Source organism: Aythya fuligula, chromosome 1 (genome assembly GCF_009819795.1).
Source record: "Aythya fuligula isolate bAytFul2 chromosome 1, bAytFul2.pri, whole genome shotgun sequence".
Taxonomy (NCBI): domain Eukaryota; kingdom Metazoa; phylum Chordata; class Aves; order Anseriformes; family Anatidae; genus Aythya; species Aythya fuligula.
Window position 1 is genome coordinate 63,920,217 of NC_045559.1, and position 24,536 is coordinate 63,944,752.

The 24,536-nt window shown below is 48.8% G+C and overlaps 1 protein-coding gene across 1 annotated transcript; it reads right to left on the reverse strand.

The window, feature by feature from the left end:
* Nucleotides 1–1,170: 1,170 nt before the first annotated feature.
* On the reverse strand, nucleotides 1,171–24,536 carry SLC6A12 (solute carrier family 6 member 12). The gene is made up of 14 exons (XM_032190908.1): nucleotides 24,344–24,536; nucleotides 20,612–20,746; nucleotides 19,684–19,824; nucleotides 17,928–18,015; nucleotides 16,929–17,061; nucleotides 14,195–14,329; nucleotides 12,614–12,717; nucleotides 11,636–11,760; nucleotides 11,416–11,528; nucleotides 10,606–10,743; nucleotides 9,289–9,391; nucleotides 4,349–4,449; nucleotides 3,118–3,288; nucleotides 1,171–1,314 (listed from the first exon to the last, which is right to left on the reverse strand). The coding sequence occupies exons 1-14, from the start codon at nucleotides 24,534–24,536 to the stop codon at nucleotides 1,171–1,173; spliced, it is 1,824 nt and encodes a 607-aa protein (XP_032046799.1).

Below are 24,536 nucleotides of genomic sequence, written 5' to 3' on the forward strand. Positions count from 1 at the left end.
CGAACGCTGCATCCCTGTGAAATCTCTCCCATTCACGACCACCCGTGCAATGAGACACCGTTATTTCAACACAATCTGCTGCCAATGAACCCATTTATTTATTAATTATCCCTTTATCTTGCCTGAGTTTATGACTGTTGTGCCCAATTTTGCCTGCCTTTTCCCCTGAGTGGTCACCAGTAGAGCCGAGACAGCACAATCCTTCTCCCACCCTCACCCCAAAGCTGCTCTGCAGCGCAGAATCAGGCCCATCAACTCCTTCAATTAATTCCTCTATAAGATGCCCCAGCAGTGCAGTTAAATTTGTGGGCGTGCAGTCCCTGGGGTCTCATTTCTCTCTGTTGTGCTGCAGCTCATTTTTAACCAAACTGCTCTGAGACTTTGCCTTCGCTCCATGATTTTTCTGAGAGAACTAAGACTCAGCTGTTTCACTCTCAGGTGCATGTTCACTGGGCCATGTGGGTTTGACTGAGAGCACATCCCCTGGATAGCTATCCCTCATCCCCTTCCCACCCTGCACCTGCCATGAGATCCATCATCAGTAACTGTGGTTGCATCCAGCGCCCTGTCACTTGTCCCTTTCAGCAAGAGCCGAGGCTGTAACTGCTCACACTGCAGCCTCCTTTCATCATTGCCTGTGATACATTACTGGCTCCCTCTCCCTCCTATGTAGGTGACCTAGCAATACACTTTCCTTTGTCATCCTCACGCTTCTTATGTACTTCTGAGCCCACTCACTTATTTCCTGTGCTAACGCCCCATCGTTTTGTGCCTTTGCATCCCTAACTTTGCTCCTGCACACCTTTATTCTCTGCTCTCTCTCACCACTGTGGTTTCCTTTCCTCCTCCCAACATCATTGCTTCATTTTTTTTTCTTTTCTTTTCTTTCCTTTTTTTTTTTTTTTTGTTAACATATTACTTTTTTTTACATTTATTTCCGCCCCAGCCAGTGTCAGTACTGGAGGACACCTCTGACAAAAGCATGTTGCTCCCTGCCCAGCTGCCAGCAGGGAGAGTTGTCCGTGGGGTGTCCTGAAGCTGGAAGGAGAGATGTCCCTGGTGTCTCAGACGTGAAGGACAGAAGGGAAGAGCCCAGGAGAGAAAAGAAACTACTTCAGGAAGGAGAGAGAGCGAATCAATCCGGAGCATGAAGCCGACATCCCCGGTGCCTCAGAAGTGCGTTTCTCTCTCTGTGATGCTGAGCACCTCCCGGACTGGAGGGGACTGCTCCTTGCGCTCCAGTTCGGGCAGACACGCTGTGTGCTTCTTCACCTGTGGCAGGTCCTCTGCTGGGGAAATCAGCTGCACGAGCCGCTGCGGAGGGGAAGTCTCTGTTAATTGAGCTGATAAACAAAGTGACATCAAACAGTGATCTGCAACCACTGCTGGGAGCAAAGGCGTCCGGAGAGCTAATGCATGCAGCTCCCATTCCTCTCCTGCTGCATGGCCATGGATGGGAGAGGAAGGAGGGAAGGCTTTCTTTAGCTGCTTGCAGCAAAAAATATTCCACCCCTGGGCTCAGACCCTTCCTGTGGACTGTCACCTGACATACAGGGCCTCACAGATGTACTTGTTGGCAGAAAGGTGCTAGTTATTACCCCACAGACATTTTTCTATGGCCACAGGGAAAAAAAAAAAAAAAAAAAAAAAAAAAGTAAAGCCCAATATTGTTTCCCCACGCCGAGTAGCCCTGCTTCCCTTTGAGTTTGGTGGGGGCTGGGATATGATGGCCCTGCTGAGTACCCACAGCCACAGCTACTTGTCCCTTCGTGAGCTGTTCAGGCCACGGTACTCTCCTTCCTTGCAAAGCACATCAAAAGGAGAGCAGGCAACTCATCCATGACCCATTTGATTAATTTCAGTGCTTCCACTCACTGTGAAGTGCCTGCCAGGATTCAGGATTTCAGTCATTTATTCAGAAGTATTTGCCCCATGATTTATGAAACCAGCCTTGGCCTGGAGCTACTCTATCAGCAGCTCATTGCAAGTTTTCAGTGCTTGGGACTTGAGCTGTCTTAATCAGACACATTAAGAAACAACATTTGTGTTTCTTGATCAGTCAAGTGTAACAAGGGGAATCAGTTTGTTGCAGCAACTGATCATAATTACCAATTAAATGCTTGCTTTCAGTGAAAGGTTTGCAGTATTCAGTTAAAAGGCACCGTACCTGGAAGCAGCTGTATTGGGAAATTAATTCAATACATTTGTGGGGCGTGACTGGAAAAATGGAACAGGTATATTTTGAGAAAACTTTTTTACAAAACAGGAGCAAATATTCTGGGAGGTGTCATGCAGTTGGCTTTGATTCTCCCCTGAATCAGCCCAAGCTTGGCAGCTGATTCCTTCGTGCATGCCTCAAGCACATCCTCGAAAGTTTCTTCATAATAATGTAACTGAAAAGTCCCTAGAAATTACAGCTAATATAATTCAAACCAGGGCAAATAGAAAAACCCTCAGTCTGAAATTGGCCAAATCAATTCCTTGGATGTGCTGTAACATAAGCGTTAGCACCACTTACAGCTGCATTTCAGCCCAAAGGCTCAAAGCACTTTGCAACAGGTGAGAAATATTACCTATTTAGCGAGCAGGACATTTGGGCAATTACTTCACAGACATCTCCACATCCTTATACAGACATGTAAAAGTTCTGAGCTGTGGGGAGTCAGACATGGTGCCAGCCACGACTTCTAGACAGTCTTCCTAGCATGAGGCCAAGGGGTCTACAGTGAAAGAGAGCAGGCTTGGCCATGGCATAGGGCAGACCTCTACAGATCTGTGAGCATCTCCTCTTCAATAGCCCGTGTGCAATTTCTTCAGAGAAAATAACACAGCTCTTGCCCAGCACTAAAAGGGGAGCAGGGGAAGGGATGAGAAGTAAAGGCAAAACAGATCCTGGTTTTGTACCAGGCATGCACTAGTGTGAGTCTGTAAAGGAAGAGGACCCTCCAAGAGAGACCCTCCAAGCCCCACAAGTTGCCAGCAATAGCTATAGGACACTCTGGGGAAAAGCCACCTTCTCCGTGGAGAAGTGTGCTAAGTGCATCTTCCCTGGTGCCCTTGCCATGCGCCGTCATGGGGAAGCAGCAGCAATTCACCCAGCGACCACCATCTCAGTACCTGCTTCAGAGGTCCCTTGGTTCTCAGGAGGATGAAGATGGCATAGAGAGGAATGCAGACCATGGAGGAGAGTGCCATCATCCAGCCCAGCACGTAGCCCCAGGTTGGGTACACGTAGGTGTTGTTGTACTTCAGGGGTGTGTACTTGATGAGGGAGAACAGGAAGACAGCCTGAGGAGCAGAGAACAGACATAGCCCAAGGATAGGGAACACAGCCAGACAGCAGTCTGGTCACCCTACAAGTGCCAGGTGGCAATAAGTGTGCTGCCTTGCATGACCTGGCACAGACATTGCTAGCTGCAGCAAGGCAGGGCTTGGTGCCTGCTGACTGCACGTGGGGTCAGCTCACAGCCAGGTCCAGGCCTCTCTGCAGTGCAAAGCCTTCAGGCTCCCTGTGTGCAACCTATGCGAGGCTGGCAGCAACTCTGAGTCCATGAACACTGAGACAGCATATTAGTCATATCAAGGTCAGGAATTGTTGTTGTCCACCTCAGAAGCCCTCCAGAAGTACTGTGTGGGCCCAGATTGATACCTCTAGGGGGTCTCTGGCCACAGAGCTCTCAGATTATTTGGGCTGGATCAGGCTTGCTTTGAAGATTCCCCCAATATTCAACTCCTCGTGGAGTCCAAGGACAAGGGACCAGAAATATTTTGTAATCCGTGGGTATATGTCTTGTCTATGTTCCCACTGAGGTCAAAGAAAGCAGCTCACAAGATCAAGCACAGGAGCAGAATTTGCCTCAGAAAACATGTAAACACCGGTGGAGCAAAACTGGACATAAAACAGGCAAGAACTTGTCTGACTTAGGGTTTCCTTGATTTTAAAACACAGTTGTCACAGAAGTTTTCAAAGATATTTAATAATATGGAAAGCAAATGGCCATAAAAACACATTTCTGAGTCATTGGAGGTCACAGGAACACAGGCTGAAGTGAGTATTTCAGAATAGGGTAATACTCACCAGCTTTTTATTCAAAATTTGACCAAACCTCTTCAAACTTTGAGTGTGCATTTTCTTTTGCCTGCGCAGTAAACAAATGGCTCTTCAGGCTTAATTAATTTTCCAGGCAAAAGATAAAGCTTTACAAAGGAAACAAGTTGCCACCTCAGCTATGGATAAGCTTGTGCTTCTCCATAGTGGTTTGATAAAATTACACAGCACCTTGAAAACAAACAGAGAATGCAGGGACCCAGAATAACGTGTCGTGTTGTGGTACTTGCACATACTCACCAAGCACAAGCCCGGGGTGATGACCAGCCAGCATATCTTGATCAGGGGCCACGGCCGGAAACCAATCATGTCCTCAATGTTGTCGTAGAAGCGGTTGGCTCCTTCACCACCGGCCAGCATGGAGACAAAGTCAGAGGTGAGGAGGTGAGATCATTGCTCTTCCCTTCAATCACTACTCGCTTCAGATCCCAACCTTCTCTGTCCTCAGTATCTCTTCCTGGCAAAACACATAGCTCTCCTAGTGAAATAACAGTTGACAAGCTTTGCTGGCATCCAGAAAGCCCATCTGTGGCTAAATGCAGAGGGAAGTTTTTAACTTCAGCCATAACTTTTTGGAAAGCTTTGAGTTATACTGTGGGTATCTGATCTCTTATTTCTCTCCTTAGCCTCACTCGCTACATTACGTTGTCCATAATAGTTCACCCAACTGAACCTTTGGATGCAACATAGAGGAATATACCTCTAAAGATCATCTAAAAGTCCTTCAACTGATAATACCCTGTCCATTAACTCTTCCCAACCCAAAGCATAAATTGAATATGTATGCAATAGTATGCAGAGGAAAAAACACAATGCAAATGGATCTCAGCAGACCTTGTAGGCTAGGATGTCTTCAAGGTGTAAGATCCTTACATTGGCCAAAAAGAGAAGCAAAAGGAAGAAGAATCAAAAAGTCATTCATAAGATGCCCTATCATCTTCCTAACTACTAGAAGTACTACGTGAGACAGCCTTAGATTAAATAGGGTAACAATATGAGACAAAATGCTCGAGCTAACCTCTCCAGAGAAAGGGTTACCACTTAAGTATCTCTGGGATGAAATAACATTTATCTTACTGATGTTTTATCACAGTGCTTAGCTGATAAAGAAAGGCTTCTGCCTTTAGGGTTGTATGAACTCATGGCCATGCCACATTTCCCACATACAAGTGTGGTGAGACCATGCTTCTTTGCATCTTGACAGCAGAAGGCTGTGAAAAATATACCCAGAGGACTTGCCACACCTGCAAGTGCTTAGGGTTTGCTGGGGTTTATTTTGGGTTTTCTGTCCTAGAATTAAGCCCCAGTATTATGATTCCTTTATGTGAGTTCTACAAAAGCACATTATGTATGCTTTTCTTTTCTGTAATTCTTTGTGTAATTTTCTGTATCCCATGACTAATGTTTGCAGGAAAGCCCTCTTAAAACCAGCCTTTTGAAGTACTTAGGATGGGGAGGAGCAGGTTCTTCGAATACCTCATGGCTCCCATCTTGAGTTGGCAAGTTAACAAGTAGCCTCGAGCAAAAACAAGCTGTGGCATATCAGGGGACTCGCAGGCTCGTGTGGGAGCACAGCCTACATCAGAGAACAGAACCCTAAAACTTCCAAGCGGTAAATCCCATGAGGCTTCAGATAGCATTTCTGAAAATATATTGGGGATGAAAGGGAGATGGTATAAACACGTGTTCTGCCAAAAAACTGAAATCTTCCACAGGGTGGAAAAAAAGGAAAGCATGATAAATGATCCGACTTGCAGTTTACAGTCTGAGCACAGTGCAGTCTTTTATACCACACAGTGTTTCCACAGAAACACACTGTGATGTCAGAGACACGACGGATAAATTCATTTACATTGGTGGCTGAAGTCAGTTCCACTGCAAATTTGGAGCTAGTGAAAGAGACAGAGTGATCCAGGAAACACAAAGGTGTCGGACCAAAAGAAAGACACACAGACATCCATTCCCCACCAAGGAAACAACACAAGCCTTACACCACTAGCTGCTGTGTGCCTCCACCCGTCCTTATCCCTATTCCCTGTAGTATAGCCATCAGGTCCTGTGTTTCCACGGCCACTGTGGCAGTCAGGGGGTGAAGTGGTGAAAGACAAAGGGCCCTGACAAGAATGGCCTCAGAGAGTATATGAACAGGAGGTTTTACATGTTCTGCATCTCACAGGCACATGAAGAGGTAATCAAGCTTAAGAAGTCATCAGTTCAATTACTCAGCATTGGCTTTTTGAGCAAACTAGAAGCTGGAGGCCATGTGCAGTCCCCCTTCCTTCCCAGGATTAGATAAAGCTCCAGAAGGGGAATCCTTAAGCCTCCTCAAAGATACTGCTGCTGGATTGAACAAAGATGTTTGCTGTTATCCCCATTATTCCAAGACAAGGGAGCTGCTGTGCAGGCTCAGGGCAGCTGTCCATGCACACCGGTATCACTTCTCTTCTGCTGACCAGTCCTACATGCTTTCACAGATGCTGCAGTCTTCCTGGCAACTCATTTTATTTTGCTACATAAATTTGTTGGAATAAATTTCATATTAACCCAACTGTAGATTTGTTTATATCCTTATATTTTGTCCTTGTGGAACCCTTCTCATTTTAAGTAGCTTATAACAACTGCAAGTGATACCCAAACTGAAAGAGACTAAGATTTTTTTTTCTTCCACATCCAGAAATGGTGAGTTTCATAGATCAATAATATGTTCTGGGAAATATTTCTCAATACAATCTGTTCAAATTTTTAGTTTGGAACATACAAAAAAAGTCCCCCCTTTTAAATCTTTTATCCAAAGCTACATTTATTTGCATTCCTGTGTATCAAATTTCATGCACAGGATGTCAATAGGTGATGTCCTTGGCTCCATACCATAAAGCTAATCTTGTATCTGCTCCCTCGCTGTCCCAAACCTGCAGCGCCCAGCCCTGCACCAAACCTGTGCGCAAAGCCAGCAGCAGAGGTGTTGGGGCACTGCAGGAACAACACGCCCTTTGGGTATCAGGTGCTTTTAAGGAGCCCTTGCTGTCCATAAATAAACATGTAAGGCTGCCTGTAGCAGGTGCACCTGAGAGGATAAAGCACGCCCAGCGAGTACAAGCCCAATGGGCAGGATCCAGCCAGGAGGAGCCTGCTGCTATTGGTAGCCACACTGCATGTGAGTAAAAAGACAGAGAAAGATTTATGCCAGCAGGGCACAGATTCACCCTGGGGCCACCCACAGGTACCTGCTGTCCTCAGTTTGCTCTAGCTTTGTAAACAGTCCTTTTAGTTTCAGCCCCATCTCTCTTGTAGCGATGGAGGCCCTCCCTTTCTCCTGCTGATCCTAATGTGCACACTGTGACTGCCTGGAAAACGTCCTCCCCACGTCACATTTCCATGGTATCATGCTGCAAACCCCAGCATGCAAAAAGTGTGCTTGCTTGTATGAAGGCTGGCTCTCCCAAAACGGAAGGGACAGAGGCGTGGGGGGGAAACCAAACCACCTCCAGCACCTCACTGCAGGTGGGATGCCTGAGATCCTTGCACGGGCAGAGGGTGATACGTGAGGAAAGCCTCAGATCTCAGCAAGAGCATCTGCCTGGCAGCAGAGGGAAGCTGCCAAGCGGTGGGTGGCTGGCGTATGTGCTGGGAGAGGGGAAACTCGGAGCGCGTATTTGTGTTAGCAGAAACGCTGTAATTCTTCACAGTGTAAGCAAGAGGCTCGGTCCTGCCAAATCTGAGGCAGGGAAAAAAGCAGTAGCTGGCACTAGGCACATCTTTTCCACTAAGATGGCCCACCTCAGCCTGCTGACTGTGTCTCAGCCCAGAACCAGGCCTGTGTGATGGCTACTTTCCATGAGGAGCGGGGCAGCAGGATGCACAAACTGCACTGTAAGTTTCACATAACTCAGTGTGCTGATAGTGGAGCCCTGTCATGCATGGGCAGGAATGTCTCCTTCTCCCTGGAAATCCCATGGGGGATGTGTAGAAGTTGACTCTAAATTTAAAGCTGGCCGGGACCTGGCACTGCAAGCTCTCAGGTGAGCTTCCCCTGTAGGACATCTCACTGGAATAATCTCTCCTACAGACCTGCCTTTCTTGCATCCCTGGGAGGTCAAGCACAAGCAGCTGGACCTGCTCGCATTTCAGCTAGAGGGGAGTCCATCCAGACAAGAAATTGGCTATTGCTGTACATAAAGTGTTTGGAGAACCCGAGAACCACTTCATCAGCTACTCAGCTACAGCTACTGCAACCTCAGTAAAGCTGCAGGTGGCGAAGAGGGCAAAGAGGGACTGACTGTTCACTGTCTCTTCTAAAGACCCAGGTGGCACCAAATAAAACTAGCAGGTGGCAGATTCAAAACAAGCAAAAGCTAGTGACTCCTCATGCAACACCACACCAAGCCATAGAGCTCCTTGCTATGGGGTTTTGTGGATGATTAATGCTTGTCTGACCCAACTGGAAAAAAATCACAGAAGTGAAATAAATAGAAAGATTTTACTTCTGGTTCTAACAATCCCCGAGGCAGTAGTTGTTAGAAGCTGGAAGAATATTCCCAGAAAGAATCATTTCCTGTTGGAAAACTCCACAGCTATACTCTTTCCTAAGCACAGGCTTCTGGCCATCAAAAGAGATATGGTATGGTGCTTGTGCCTGCAGAAGCCTGCCCTTGGTTTCCTTCTGATAGTTCATGGAGCTCAGCCTAATCCTGCTCCTGCATGGTCTAGTTACAGCTCCCTGAGAGCCAAGTCCCACATGCTTCTACGAATGCCATCACAGCCTGTGCAAACAAAAACCATGCATCGTCACAGATGTGACACATAGCAAGTTGGCATGCCAGCACTTGGTGTGAAACGAACCAGCAGGACTAGACCAAAGGCCCAGGATAGGGAGACTGAGACAGAGGCTGAAGAGCAGCAGTCACTCCTCTGCAACTGATTTTCTACCTCAAAGGACAGCTGGGAAGAGAAGAAAAGATACACAAGATGAGGAAGCTTCAGAGACGGAAAATTCCTACTCCAAATGTGGAGCAGCTAAAAAATGTTGTAAGGAAACACTGGAAAACAGACAAAAAAGAGGGTCATTGCAGCATTTCTTTGCCCCCTAAGGGAGTGGATGGATCTTTTCTATCCACCTCCACTTCTTTACTCCCAGTCCTTGCCTTGAGATGGAGCAACACAGGCTTTTGTCTTCCACTTACCGTACACCCATCCTACACAGATGACTTCAAAAATGGCCACAAAGAGCAGGCAGGTGCCACTGGCAGCGTAGTAATCAAAGAGCTGGAAGATGTACATCCCACCCTGTGAAAGAGGGAGAGAAGAGGGAGTCGTGTCAGGTTTCTATGCCCACAGGAGTGGAAACCATTTTGTTGTTGGTTTTGTTTCATTTTGGTTTGGTTTGTTTGTTTATTAACCACATAGCAAGCGACCAGCATCATTCCAAAATGCAAATCTCTGCACCTAAGAAATTGGGACCCGGAGGATTAGGATATTCAGATACCGTATTTTATCTCTATTCATCTTTATGCATTGCTCAAGGTCCAAGCAGCACGATGACAGAAGCACACCCCTCCCCTGCTGCCCCTGCCTATGGGCTGAGCCTTCTCACTTGCTGTCGGCTACCTCTGAGGCAGCTCAGTGGACTCCTCCCTCATATTTTCATGTGTTTTCTCAAAGAGAAAGCTGCTCTGTTAGAAATCGAGCAGATGTTTCCAACAGTGCTGAAGGACTCAACAGCAGGAGAGTGAACCCTTCATCCCACCACATGTGGGGCGATGTCCTGCAGCGGTGGGCGTAGGCACTTTGGTGCGAGGGGGCAAACAAAAGCCGTGGGATCCCTGAACCCAGCTTCACAGTCCAAGCTCTCTTGATCACAGTGGGAGCTGCCTTCAGCAAATCCTGAGCCAGGATCCCGTTGGAGGATCGCTCAGCGGTGGCTAAGAGGCTTAGCAGGAATTAGCTGTCACCACACAGCGGGTGGGGACAGCGCAGAGGAGGGCTGAGCCCCCTGCCCACGCGTGTGGTGTGCAGGCACAGCACAGCACCACATTTTGTGGACAAACACCACGTCCGTAGCATCAACACTGCATCAACACGACTCTGTTGCCTCTGGTCCTGGGATGACAGGCTCTCCCCTGGCCCAGGGAAGGGGGTGATGCAGCCATTACCCCATCCTTCCCTCCTGCTGCCCTGTTCCTTGTGGAAAGTAGCCAGCAAACGCCTGCTGATCAGCCTCTACACGTGAACAGTGCTCATTTTAGCAAGCTGGTATTTGCACAGGGCTGTGCGTCAGGCAGCCTCGCGGGGCTGCAGGACTGTCGCTGTGTCAGGCTGGGCTCTGTGGCTCTGTATTGGTGTAGGAGCATCACACTGGCTGGGAGAGACACCAGCTAATGCATCGGAAATTAAGGATAAATAACAGCATCAAAGACAAGCCTGCTGCCTCTAAGTGCTCCTCCAGAGCAGTCTAGCAGGGCTTCTGGTGCTTTGTTGTAACCCAGCTCCACCTTTCTTACCTCAGTGACCAGCAGCAGGCCCAGCAGGTAGCAAATGACTGCGATGGTCAGGATCAGCAGCTCCCGACGCCCCTTCTTCCGAAACACGGCCGGGAACATGTCAATGAGAGCTGTCACCATGCTTTCCACACAGACGAACTGCAGGAGAAGGCAGGTCAGAAAGCCCAGTGTCTCTCCTTCCCCAGGCACATGCAGATGCTGCCCTTGAGCAGGGTGAGGAAGCATCTGAGATGGCACCAGCAAGCGCTGGGACAGAAGGGAGCTCCCCTTGCCTCTGTGAAGCACAGGGAGCCAGGACACATGAGAAATGGAGGTGTGAGACCTCGTTCTTCATGTTCAGGGGTTGAGGTGCTGCAAAGTGGAGCCTGAGCAGAGCGCCCTGCCTGGCAGCCATGCTGGGACACCACCCTGTCCCCTCCAACCAGCACACAAAGACTGCACACTGGCCCACCAGGTTTTCCTCCTGTGGTACCAAGGGTACAGGAAGGTAAGAGATGGGCCCAGTGCTGAGGGGAGCACACAGGGGATTGCTCCAGTGAGATGCAGGCAGTGGAAAACAGTACCATTCCCATTTGCAGCTGGGGACGTAGCTGGGACAGCCTCTCCTTTGAGGAGAAGGATGCCACCACACGTAGCCACTGGCCGTGGCTCTGAGCACCCACAGCGTCGAAGTGCTGTGGCCAGTGTGGGGATGTATGTGAGGTATTAGCAAAGCACACACCACCTCGTCCTTTTCCATGGCTGTCAGGAGGTGCTCAGTGTGGTTACAAGTATTTTGGGAGTTAGACATGGAGAAGCTATTTGCTGTACCTGGCTGTCCAGTCCCAAGAAGATCAGCATGAGGAAGAAGAGGCAGGACCAGAGCTGAGACACGGGCATCATCGTTACTGCTGTGGGGTATGCTATGAAAGCCAGCCCAGGACCTGGCAACAGACAGTAGCATGACCATGAGCTCCCTCCATGCTGGCTTTCACTTCAAAAAGGCCCCCACTGCCCTCCTCAGGCTCTGAAGCCTCCCGGGAAAACCCACCTGATTCAGCCACTTCTGCGATGGGCACACCCTGCTCTCGAGCCATGAAGCCCAGCACGGAGAAAATGGCAAAGCCAGCCACGAAGCTGGTGGCACTGTTCAGGAAGCAGAGCATGAAGCAGTCCCTGTGGGAGGAGAGCAGAGAGAGCATCGTACCCCTCTGCACCTAAGCACAAGGCACCTAAGATACTAGAGGAAGATACTAGAGGAAGGTGTCAGTGCGCCGCTCCACTGGTGACAGATACAGTTTGAGGAGCCGTGGGGAAGTAATAATTGCCTGCCAGCAGCCACAGCAGCACCTATTTGGGAAGGGATGAAGAGGAGAGGTGATTGATGTCTCCATCCAGAGTACTATTAAATTCTCCATCCATGCTGGAGCAATACTTGAAGGAATAGCAGAGATCCAGCTCCTTGGAGCTCTGGGGATGTGTCAGAAATGGTCCTGATGGCTTCACTGAGCTTCATGTCAGGCCATGGAGAAAACAGTCCAAGGGCAAGGAGGAGGCCAGACAGGCTCAGTTAATCTCCTTGATAGGATCAAAATGCCACTGGTAGTACATTACCCTGCTGCTAGTAAAGCACTGGAGACAGAGGGCCCAGCAATCATCATCTTTGTACCATCTCCCCTGCCCAGCAAGGGACAGCAGAGCTGGCCACGCAACCTACCATTCGCTCACCCTGTCAAAACAGCCCGTGGTGTCTCCACGCTGGCTGGACACATTCTCCACTTCCATTCCTCCTCCTCTAATCCCTCCCATTTCCAAGCTGACTCATGCAAGGGAGCACTTCTAAAACAATTTTCTGGTTTTCTGTGTTCCCATAGCCCCTCTCCATCCCTGTGCTGTGTTGTCTGCAGCTTCCAAACTCCGAGCACCTCCTCATGCAAAAGAGCACGACCCAAGGTCTCCCCTGGGGACGGAGCCTTCCTCAGGTGCAGCAAATTTCCAGAAGGCTGCCAGGAGCCCAGGCTCCCCTTACCTGTAGCAGTTGTTGGTATATTTGTTGTAGCTGCCCAGAGCTGTGAGGCACCCCTGGCAAATGGCATAGGAGAAGAGGATCTGAGTGCCTGCATCCATCCAGACCTGGAACAGAGAAGGGCAGTGGTCTCCAGACCTGGCAACAAAATTAAACAAGTGGCTGTGCCCTGTCTGGCAACAACCTCTCCATCAGGGCAGAACAAACAGATTTCAGGTTTGAGGGGTGCCCTGGCATTGCATGGGAAAACTGAGTGGGCTCGTCCACCTCTGCTCCAGCCCTGTGCCCTGTGGAGGGTCCCTTGCTGTCCTGGTGCATTGCAGGGTGAACCTGGCCCTGCCCGAGCTGCAAGGTAGCAAGCAAGAAGGAAAACAGCCCACCTCTTTGTTTGTCTGTGCGCTCCCCCTCGCTCTCTTTTCCCTCTAAGCAGCCTCCAGCTGCAAACAGGCAGGCAGCTGCAATTTGGCAGCCTTCAGAAAATCCCAGCCTGGGTGCTTGCACTTGAATCTGCATGAATCTTTAGCAGATACACACATACACGGGAGCCCTTTAGGCATGGGCACACGCACACATCCTCCTTTACACCCAAACTTCACACTCTGCCTAAAATCAGCAGCAGAATCCCTCACCCCTGCCGCACTGCCTTGCAGCAGCCTAGATAGACCATGTCAGCTTTGGTTAGCTTTTAAAAGACAGGGAGGCTTTCTCTGAATAAGCTCTGGCCATGAATAAAACACATTCAGCCCCCGTCGCCCCCCTGTTATTTATTTTGATATTAAAATGCCATTTATGTTCAGCTGGCTCTCGCGCTCGGTGCACTGCAGATTTTGTATTGACAACACATAATTGCATCTGAAAGCCATTTGGGGGAAGACAGTGTGTTTGGCAGCTGGTTTGGGAGCAGTTGGGGCTTCGGCCATCTGGGAAGATGCGGGAGGTAAGCTGGGGCTGTGGGCTAAGCATATTGCTTGGCAGCCACCATGAGAAAATTTGGTGGTGGAATAATTAGCAGCGGCGGTGTTTAAATGCTCTTCTCGAGGGCGGGGGGGCTGCACTGACACCTCCCGGGGATGGCACAGGCATGTGGGGCATTGCTGAGCCCATTGGGAATGGGAGGCAGCCTGCTGAGGCAGAGAGAAGACACCAGGGGCTCCTTGGAGGGGGGTCTGCAGCCCCCAAGGGTGCTGCCCAGCTGGGACAGGGGAAGCGAACCCACTGCCCGGCTCCAGCATGCACTGTCAGCGTGCAACGCGTCTCAGGAGGGCCCTGTCCTTGCCAAACAACGCTCTAAGAGGACCAGAAGAAACGAGAAGTGGTAAATTGTTTTCACCCCACCTTTCCCTAATTATTTGTCTTTAAGAACCAGCAGGACCATCTGCTCCGCGCTGAATATTTCATGCGCTGTGCTGCTTTCGGCGAGCCTGTGAGTGGAAACGACCCACGTGCTGTGCGCCCAAGCAGAAAGGCTGTGCTGGATGGGGGACAGACCCCTCTCAGCTCCTTGCAGAGGTCTGAAGGTCCCCCTTCAGGGCAGACAGCCAGATCCTCACGCAGCAGCAGCCCCAAGGGCCCGCGCCCACCCACCTGCGGGTCTGCCAGCCTGGAGATGTCTGGCTTCAGGTAGAAGATGATCCCCTCGGCAGCACCTGGCAGCGTGACTCCCCGCACCAGCAGGATGATCAGCATCACGTAGGGGAAGGTGGCGGTGAAGTACACGACCTGTGGATGTGAGGAAACCACAGGGGAGATGGTCAGCGGGGATGGGGTGCAGGTATCGGCTCCTCTCATCTGCAGCCCCCACCCTACACACCAGCCTTGGCTCTGCCACCGGCCTTAGCTGCTACTGCTGATGTAGTCATGGGGTAGGGAAGGGATTAATCAAGGTTAGATCTCAGCAGTGGCTTAGTTAATCTGCATTTTGTTCCTCACCCAAGGCTGTGCCACTGGTTGCTCTTGCTATTTTCTCCTTCCAGCCATCATCATTTCCCTGCTCTCAAGCTGTTCTCTTCATCTTTCTAGAGCTGCAAAAGAAACCTGGGTTTCCTCCTGTCACGGAGTTTTAATGAGGAGTTATTAAAATGATCCCATTCCCAGCAAGGGCTTTCCAAATTAAATAGCAACTTTTTGTGTCCAATTTGAGACACCTCATTTCCAGAGGATGCTCATGTGGTTCCCTCATCGCTTCTGAGCTCACAGGTAAAAAATGGGGGCACCAAGAACCTCAAAGCTTTTCAAGGAGACATGGACCATTGCTCATGTAAAGCTTTCTTTTCACATCTTGTGTGTGAAGTAAACAAATATTAAATCAGAATTAATCATCTCTAATCCATTGACTAGCTTGACATTTTTGTTTCTTTGCAAGCAAGCTGCAACTTCCTAACAGGTATTCATTACTAAAATTCATCCAAGTAATACGCAGGCTTGTTTACTCTATGGATTCATAGTGAGGGGTTTAAAACAAAGTTGCTGCTGCATAATGACTGTTGGTCAAATAAGTCACAGTGTGTGGCACTCTTACTGTTCCCTTACTGAAGTAGAATATGAGCACTTTTGGCACAAGTATGAAAATCTACCTTCAGAAATCACTTCTGCGGGGCATTTATACACATCAGCTGGATGCATAAGGAAAGGAAACATGGAAAAAGTACAAGGGTGGGCAAAATGCATGAAAGGAAAAGGGTTTTAATGAAAATGAGTCTTTGTGGAGTTGAACACAATTATTTTCCAGAGGTCACCATTGTTTCTTTAAGCTCAGACTCCTTAAATCACAGAAGCACAAATACAAGGTCTGGAAGGGTTATCAGATCAGTGCAGCCTGGCAGTCAACCACAGCGTCCTGTTTACTCTGCAACTGGTGAACAGAATTATGCACATAGAGCTTCTGGTACCTCCCTACTGCCTATCCTACTACGCTGTCAGTGAGGAAAAAGTAGAAAGGAGCTGCATTTTTTGACAGTGCCCCTGCAAATTTCAATATGACTACCTGCAGAGGAGACAACTACCCTGTCTCGCCTGAGGCATGTCTCATGACTGAGAAACCCACCCCTGTGTTACTGCATCATGCCCATAACATCTGGCTATTAAAAAGTAGGTCCTGTATCCCAAAACCTGTGATGGAAAAATCCCCTATGGTCCCAGGAAAAGCATTACAGCTATTCACTGCGCTCACTGTTTCCTCTCACCTTCTGGGCTGCCTGCTGAAACCAATTGGCCCAGCCAGCCCAAATGAACTTCTTCAGCCTTCTCCCACAGGGCAAGGCCATATCTCCAGAGGAGAGACTCGGTGGGGAGAGGTCTGAGAGCTCAGGGGAACCTGGGACAACTCGATGACACTTCCGTGCACATCAAACAGCCTTTCAGACCCATCCCCTCAATATCAGAAGGGTATCTCTTGTGAAGAGGGCACTGTCATCTCCAGACCAGCCTACAAGGAGCATCAGAGATTTAAGATTTGATGCAGAGCACCCCCTCGCCCCACAGATGGGGAACCTGTCTCTTCCTCCTTCGGAAGTGGTGGAGAGCAGGTCAACATCAGCAAGAGGCACTGGCAGTCTAGGAGAAACCTAGCCAGCAGAGCAAGCTCTATTCTTGCCCTGTTAAAATAGGTGCCTTGTGTGGTTTGAAGGTGGGAAGGGGGATTTGACACTGAAATGTGGGTGTCCAGTACTACAGGGAATATCTGCCAATATTAGGTGTAGTGATTTGGAGGAAAAAGGTTGCTGAAAAAAATTGGTTCCCCTCCCTTTGTTCCTGAGACATCCCCTGGCCACCCACAGGACTCAACCCTTAGTTAATAACCCACCCATCCCACCACATCTCCAGGAAGAAAGGAGGTCCCAAACAAGTTGAGGCCATAGCAGCGTCCCTAACACCCACCCCAAGGCACACCACACTCATCGACCCCAAAAGGACAACCAGTTCACCTGACCTATGAGATCAACACCAGCAGGGCTCCAGCCTCACTAGCAGTATGCACAAAGTGACCTGCTGAGCCAAAACCCACAGGGGAGAATAAAAGGAGAGCACAAAGACATCCCTCCCACCCCATTATTTTGCAGGATGAAGGAGCAGGAGAGATTCACGATCTATTCACTGAGATGGTTACAGGCGGAGGCTTGTCTATTTTGCTTAAGTGTTTAATTATTGCCAGGGATAGGAAGCTTAACGCTGAAGAAGACCTAGTCAAAAATGAGGTTTTAGGTTTGACCTTGGTGCTGTCACCTGCCTCTACTTCATGAAAAGGGGAAAGAGATTGGGAAAGAAATGTAAGACGGATACAAGGAGGCTTATGGACCAGGAGGACAGTCTCTGTTCCTACTTTGCCTGTGGACTTGACCCCTTTCCAGATGCAGAAGTAGCAGATGATCCACGCCAGCAGGAGACACAGAGCCAGCTCCCAGCGCACAGTGCCCAGTTTGTGAATACCGTCCGTGAGCCCCAGGACTCGCTTCCTGCCGGTGTCCGGGGACAGGGAGAGAAACATTAACACCCCAGATCCCATTAATCCATACAGACCTCTGCCAAATTACCCCCATCAAGAGACTTAGCAGACTGTCCACAACACCTCACCTCTGTGCCCTGTGCTGGCTGCAAAGGACTAAGGGCACTCACCCCTCTCAGAGGTGCTTTAAGGGCCATAGATGAAAAAATCCCTGCTGAGGCTGAGCCTCTGGCACCCCCTCCCTTATGAGACCTTCCTCAGTTCAGTGAGAAGCAGCAGCATGGCTCTGTGGCCATTTCAGCCTCTCTGGGATGCAGCAAGGAGCCCTTCTGGGACCCTGTCTGGCCTGATGCACGACCCCTCTTTCAGAGGTGTATTATGGCATGCAGAGGTGTTTTATGGCTTCCAGGCCCATAGTCAGACCTCCCTGAGCAGCCCGATGGACCTCTTTTCTTTGGCACCAATAAATACATGGACAGAAGAAGTGAAATGGCACTTCTGTCCCTTTCTGTTTCACTGTTCAGTCTGCTCTGGCCTCTCGTGCTTGCCTGCCAAGGACAGCCTGCTGCACCCAACGCAAGCACACCCTTACAGCAAGTCCTCATCCTCTTTTGGGGCTTCTTTTTCACCTGGGCACGTCAGTGCCAGAATGTGTGCACATTACTGCTCAGTGCAAGCAGACTCTGGGGTGCGTCTAGTCCTCATGCCCCTGGGATCTGTGATGATCTCCTTGGCAGCTCCATGCATTGTGCTCCCCTGGGTCTGACCCATGGCATCTCACTTGGCCTTACTGGAAACCCCCCACCCTGGGGTATTCCTACAGCTTCAGCCTTTGGATGAGAGTGGAGCCTGAATCAAGGGAAAGTGATCACATACTCCCAAAACTCAACCACTGGGGAGGTGGCGTTCGCAGGCATGGTCCTGTTGTCCAAGCTGGATTTATTCAGAAAGTCCACACAGAGATCTACCAAAAGAAAAGGAAGCCAATGAGCCAGAGAAATTCTCCAAGGCTCCTCCATGAGGGATGCTCCTTCCCCTCTGCACCCTAACCCTCATGCTGACTGCACACAGACTCTTCACTCCATGCTATTGAGCATCTCATTAAACCCTTGTATCTCATTAAGCATCTCATAAAGGACTGGCTCTACCCAGCTGCAAGTTCCAGTCCAGGAGTAGCCAAAGAGAGGAAGGAGAGAGGGAAGGGGAGAGCAATTCCTAGCCAAAGGGAAAACAGATGGCTGCAAGATGTATATTATTGTGGGATAACCACTACAAGTAACCAGGATACAAAATCCCATTCACCTCCTGAACTACACATCACCTGCTATGCACACATACAGGTATATATTCACACATGCACCACAGCTGCCTTCGTGTCCTGCTAGCCCACCCCCAACCCTGTCACTTAGCGTAAAACTGCTAAAAACAGAGGACATGCCATGCATCCAAGAAATGCACCTCGTCATGCATTTGGCAAGCAAAAGATAATCCACAGGAAAACAGGAGAAGCCCAGCTGTGGCTGGGAAGCTTCTGCACGTGAAGCGAACATCTGTGGTTTCCTCACACCCAAACCATGCTGGGAGAGCTGAAGGAATCAGATCCTCTATTGACAAGGCTGCTTACCTCTCCTGGGATGCAGGGGCAGAGGAAGCTGTGAGTGAATGGCCCATAGGGCGGGGAAGTTTAACACATCACAGAAATGAATCATTACAGCCCAGAGAAAAAGGGAGGGAACTAAACTGCTGCAAAAGCCCTTTCCAGCTTGGCTTTGCACTGAAAACAAAACAACCTGTTCAACTTGGTTAAAAAAAAAAAAAAAAAAGGCCTATCAGGGCATCTGATCCATGAAGGTTGACTCACATCTACCCCATCTTCACAGCCCGAGTGCCTTGAACAAAACCAAAGCCAGGTTATCACTGCTGGTCACAGTTTTGTGAACTGTGGCCAGCACAATGAGGTTAATCCAGAAGAAGAGTGCCTTAGGAGTTTTGTTTTCCTGGTTCCTGCACTGGAAGACTTGTACTGGCAAATCCTCCACAAGGGCCTGGACCAACTCAGCCAAAAGCTGAGCATGTGAAGGAAAACAGTTTGGTATGTGACAGCAGCTGCTCCAGTAGCTCTGAAGTAGCAGGGTAGCATAAGGCAATTGTGAGATAAATTGTTGTGCCAAAGCTAATGAAATGCTCCTGCGTTGTGAGGAGGACACTAGATTCGTTTAAAAACCCTCCTGACCCACCTCTCTCACTTTCAAGAAAATGTGGGTTTTTCAGTGAAATCTCAATGACCAAAATATCTCCATGCAGAAACAGTTTTGTCCCCTACTGCTAAACACAGGGACGGACCTGTCACTCCTGGCAGCTGCCCAAGGTGAATGACGACAGCTGCCTTCGCTGGAGTCCCTGACCACAGAGCACCTCATGAGACCTCTGGGCACCTCTCTGTGACACCCATATTACAACTACAAAGCAATGCCAGAAACCATGACATTCATCTACAGCTAAAACATTTTTTTAGACAAATAAAAAACATTTTCTACAAAATCCAGATAATTTGGGGGAATTGGGAAGGGGATTCAGCTCGAAAGGCAAGTTTCCACCTGCTCCACCAGAAGCCATCCATAGGAAAGTGTACCTGAGTTCCAGGGGTTATTGCAGCTGGCCCACGGCAGCACTGCGGTGAAGGAGCTGAAGAGGTAGAAGAGTGCCCAGGACAGGATGATGATGTAGTAGATGTTCAGATAGGACTCAATGACTTGTGCAGAATATCCAAGTCCTGTGAAGGAAAGCAAAGGCTTTTGAGACAGATGCCAACCAGCTACGTGTCGAGCTTAGCCCCAGAAAAGACACAGTCTGTACTGTGGTAAGAAGGGCACAATGCCAACCACATGGGTCCCTAGAGAGCAGGATCAGACCTACTTCTGGGAAAGGGAAAGGATTATATGACTGTGCATGAAGGCAGGAAACGTTGTTGGTAACTCTAAAACAGCTCTATGGTGGAACAGAGGAGAAAACCTTTCACTGTCAAGAAAACATTTTTGTAGTACTAATGTGTTACTGTATTGCACTGTGTCTCCTGCAGGAAAACCAGCTGTAGCCCTGAAAGTGAAGAAATGCAGGTGAGTTCCTTCCTTCTGGAAAGACTCAGGGAAAAAGGGTTCATAGTGCTGATGCACATCATTCATAAAGCGTGGAGTTGGGGCAAAAGTGCAGATACTGCTGAGCTATGGCCTCAGGTCCTGCTTAGGCCTATCACTCACTGGGACACCAGAAAATTCATTGGGTCAGAAAGCCCAAATTCGCCTGTTTAAAACTGGTTGTCAGCACTGAGCCAGCACCACTTGCCCTCAGTCACCTACAGGAGTCGTGGTATTGCTGCCCTGCACAGGCACCAGGAGAGAAAATGAGGCTGGTATAGAGAGGATGGGAGGGGAAAATAAATTAAAAAAAGAAAAAATAATAAAATAAGAAGGAGAAGAACCAGAATAAGAAGATTTCCAAAAGAGGCTCTGAGTCACTACCTGCCAGAAAGTGCTGCCAGCAATTCCTGCAACTTGACTCACCTTCGAAGATGGGACAGATCTTCCTCCAGGCAGTCACACCTCCCTGGCTGGTGTACTGCCCCAGCGCCGTCTCCAGGAGGAACAGGGGGATCCCGCAGGTGAAGAGGAAGATGAGGTAGGGGATGAGGAAGGCTCCTGCAGAGATGGGTGAGATGCTGCCTCAGGAACATCTGTAAAACCTTACCCCACACACACCCCTTGCCAGGTACCTGTGGCCACAGTTGGAATCGTCTAGATAAACACAAATATTTCTCTGAATTAACTGCGTGGCCCGTGCAAAAGAGCAAGGTCTCTAACTCCCTCATTTCTTGGAAAAATGACCTGTCTTGTGCTACTGCGGTACTTTGGTGTTTGGTATTGGCCAGAACCCAGAGGTAGGGAGTAGTCGGGTGAGGAGAAGGGAAAAGACCACGCTGGAGGAGTTGTCCCTGTCGTCACTCCCCCACCTCCTGCTGGCTTTCAGCAGGAGCCAGGTAAAGCAGAAGGAGCCCTCGTTTCACATAACCACATTAGTTATGCCTGTCCCGGGAGTCACAGCAAAACTCCCACTTGCCCAGAGGATACGAACCTGGGGGATGGTGACATTTCCTGGTAAATAATAAATTTGCTGGGGTATAGATTTGCTTGAGACAAATTTCACATCAAATTTGACAAGTAGCTTGCACTGAAAGGATGGAAGTAGGGGGATGGCTAAAGAGCATTTTTCCATCATTTTCAAAATCAAAAAGTTTAACTTCTCTCTTCAATTTTTCATTACAATATAGAGAAACAGCTCAAGAGAAATTGGCCTGAAATGACCCTTGGATTAACTCTTGATGTAACGGAGAGAGAGCAGTTGTTTTCCCAGAAACAAAAGCCAACAAAATCACTGCAGAAAAAAAAAAAAGACTAAAACAATATTAATAAAATAATAATTAATAATAATTATTATTAATAATAATTAATAATAATAATTAATAATAATTATTATTGTTATTTATTGTTGTTATTATTATTATTATGCTATGCTCAACTTTTTTTTTCCTTTTTCCTCTTCTTTTTGGTTATGCTGCCACCAGCACTTTTGTTGTTCTGCTCAAAACTGCTCCTGAGATCTCAGTCTCTCTGCTTTCCTCCCTTCTGTCATCTCTCAGACTTTCTCCCCATCATTCTCCCACCCCCAGTGCCTGGGGAGCAGCGCTGGTGTGGGCAGCAGAGAGGAGGGCCCTTTCCTCAGCAGGACCAGGCAGTCCCCAGGCCCACTCCTCCCCTGCCAGCACAGCCATTCATGCTGAAATTCCCTCCCATGAAGGATAATTAGCAATTAGGAACGTTTCCTCTTGTTTTTAAGCCAGCAATGTTACAATAACAAGCAACATCCAGATTTCCCCTAAACACAGCTGTGCCGTAGCTGCAGGGGACCTGGGGCTGGAGGCAGGGAGGCCAGCTCACAGCTTCCACCCAGGTTTGCAGAGCAGGGAGTGGGAACTGCCTGTGATAAACCAGGGGCAGCTGCTCCTGCGATGTTACAAGGCATCTGCATGCCAAATCTACAAGACAGCTTTATTATCCTGCACATGGACGAGCCCTTCAGCAGGGCCCGGACCCTCTCCTCTCATACTGTGTTTCAGAACATGATCCACTTTAGTCTCTGAGCAATGAGGGTCTTCTCACACCTCTGTTGTCTTGTCTCCCTTAACCTTGCCAGGGTTGTCACCAGCTAAAACTCCGGTTGCAATCTCTTCCCCAGCTTTCTGCTTCACTGGAGGAGGCTCAACCCTGACTGAAGCCCCCAGAAATGAGCCCTCTTTCCTTATGAGTCTACGACTCTATAATGCTGAGCAATTAGATCAAACCTGAAAATGAAACCAGACACTTGGTTGCTTAACAAAAAGGTAGCACAACTGCTTTTATGGCATCTGTCTTTACAGCTTTATAACTGTTTCACTGCACCTGAAGGTGGAGAAAGGTGACAGGACGCCATTCTCCAGTTTGGGAGCGGTGGAGCAGTTATAGATGGCAAATGCCTTTTTTTGCAACAACTTGAAGGACTTTACCAATGGTGAGAATATCTTTTAGTGGCATGGGAGAGACTGTGTATCATCCCACACTAGTTTGTTGGCCAACTAGTTCTCTGGAGCACCAGAGAGAGAAATACGCCTTCTGTTTTCTGCAATGGCAGTGTGTGAGTTGGGAGGGAAAGACTCTCCCATCCCAATCTTTCCCAAGCCTAGCCTTGATGACCTCTGAATGTCAGCATTAGATATTCCAGAGTAGTTTAATTTAAATATATATATATATGTATATCATATGGACATCTAATATGAACAAAGTAGCCTTTCCACACTAATTAACATAGAAGTTGCAAAGACTACTGAACCAGATGCCATAGGCACGCACTATGCAAAGATATCATCTGAGCCCAGGGAGCCTTTTCCACGCAAAAAACATTTCTCTCAAGGCATCACTGCAGAATGGGCTGTTCAATGAGGTGCAACACCAGTGTTTACTCTCCTGTGCCATTCCGACTTGCTTTTGTTGCCCACAGTGCCTGTCATCAAAACCTCAGAGAGGGAGACTGGAGGACCTGCTAAAAAACGTCCCAGGTTCACGTAAAAACTTTTTTAATTTTCTTAAACCATCTTCCTATCCAACCCCCATTTGGCTCAGAGGAGACATTGTATTGACTCCAGCTTGATTTGGAAAAACTCCAGTAACAGCGCAGGGGACAGGAATTTGGTAGTCCTGGGCTGAACAACAGCTGAGTCAGTAATCCACTGGTGACAGCTCACAGCACCTTGGGAAAGAAGGGCCTTTGTGACATGGCCCGCAGGGAAAAGATGCTTAAAGGAGGGGGAACGGGCTAAGAAAAATTGGTGACAGTCTGTTATTCCCTTCCTACTTCCCAGTTACATTATAATGTTTAACCACACAATGATTTTATTGCATTGTTATTATGAAAGGGGTAGTGACACAAGAAAGAAATAAAAAAAAATGGAGAAGAGGAACAGATTCTTCCTGGGAATAAATTTCCCTTCTGTGGTTTGACAACCAGGAGAGCTGCTCCTCGGGAAGAGGCATTAGTGTCCTTCTTCCCATCCTCTGCGAAAATCCTTCCCTTCAGCTGTGGTTATCTGGTCCCCTTTGTTGCTTCTGGAGCCAACTGAGTTACACTGACACAATAAAACGCTGTGTTTCCCTCATAACCACAGGGCAGCCAGCACAGTGAGAGGAGCTGGTGGGAGATAAGTGCCCTGGAGATGGAAGCAGGCTCCCAGGTGCCAGGAAGGCAGTACTAGGCTTTGGCAAGTATACCAGCACCACCAGAGCCTTTCTTCCTCCACAGCAAGGGCCCAAGAGAAGTTGGGGTGGCAGACAGGGTGGGAAAGGGACTGATGTAGAAGGAGGTTGCTGCTGGTTTTCTGAACCCTCACACCTTTCTGGTCATTTCAGGAGATAATCTGTGTCTCTAAATGCCCAAGAGCCTTGAAGAGTTACAGGAAGGGCTTCCCTAAAAGACCAATCTGTCATCCAAAGCTGGGAGAGCTGCTTTGAGAGCCAGAACCCAGCGGGGAGCTGGATTCACCTCCCAGTGCTGCTCAGCTCCTGGCTTTGGCAGGAGCCAACTTGCTGGAGGAGCCACTAAGGGATTGCATATGGGGGCACAAAATGTGTAGGAGAAATAGATCCGGACACGAGTGTGTCTTGCAGTGCCCACAGACCAAGAACAATTGATGCATGCTGCGAACTTACCACCGCCGTTCTTGTAGCAGAGGTAGGGGAACCTCCACACGTTGCCCAGACCAATGATCTCCCCGGCCACAGACAGCACAAACTCCATTTTGCTGCTCCACTGGCCTCGCTCTTCCATTTGCTCCTTTTTTATCTCTTCGGGAGCTGCAATGGCCCCATTGGGCCCTGCCTCCTTTGCTGCAGCTCTTGTCAT

Coding starts and splice junctions, on each gene's coding strand:
- SLC6A12 (XM_032190908.1), bottom strand. CDS start 24,536: ATGACAAGAGCTGCAGCAAAGGAGGCAGGGCCCAATGGGGCCATTGCA. Junction 11,529..11,635: donor CGCAGAAGTGGCTGAATCAG/GTGGGTTTTCCC, acceptor GTCTGTTGCCAG/GTCCTGGGCTGGCTTTCATA. Junction 10,744..11,415: donor TCTTGGGACTGGACAGCCAG/GTACAGCAAATA, acceptor CTTCTCCTGCAG/TTCGTCTGTGTGGAAAGCAT.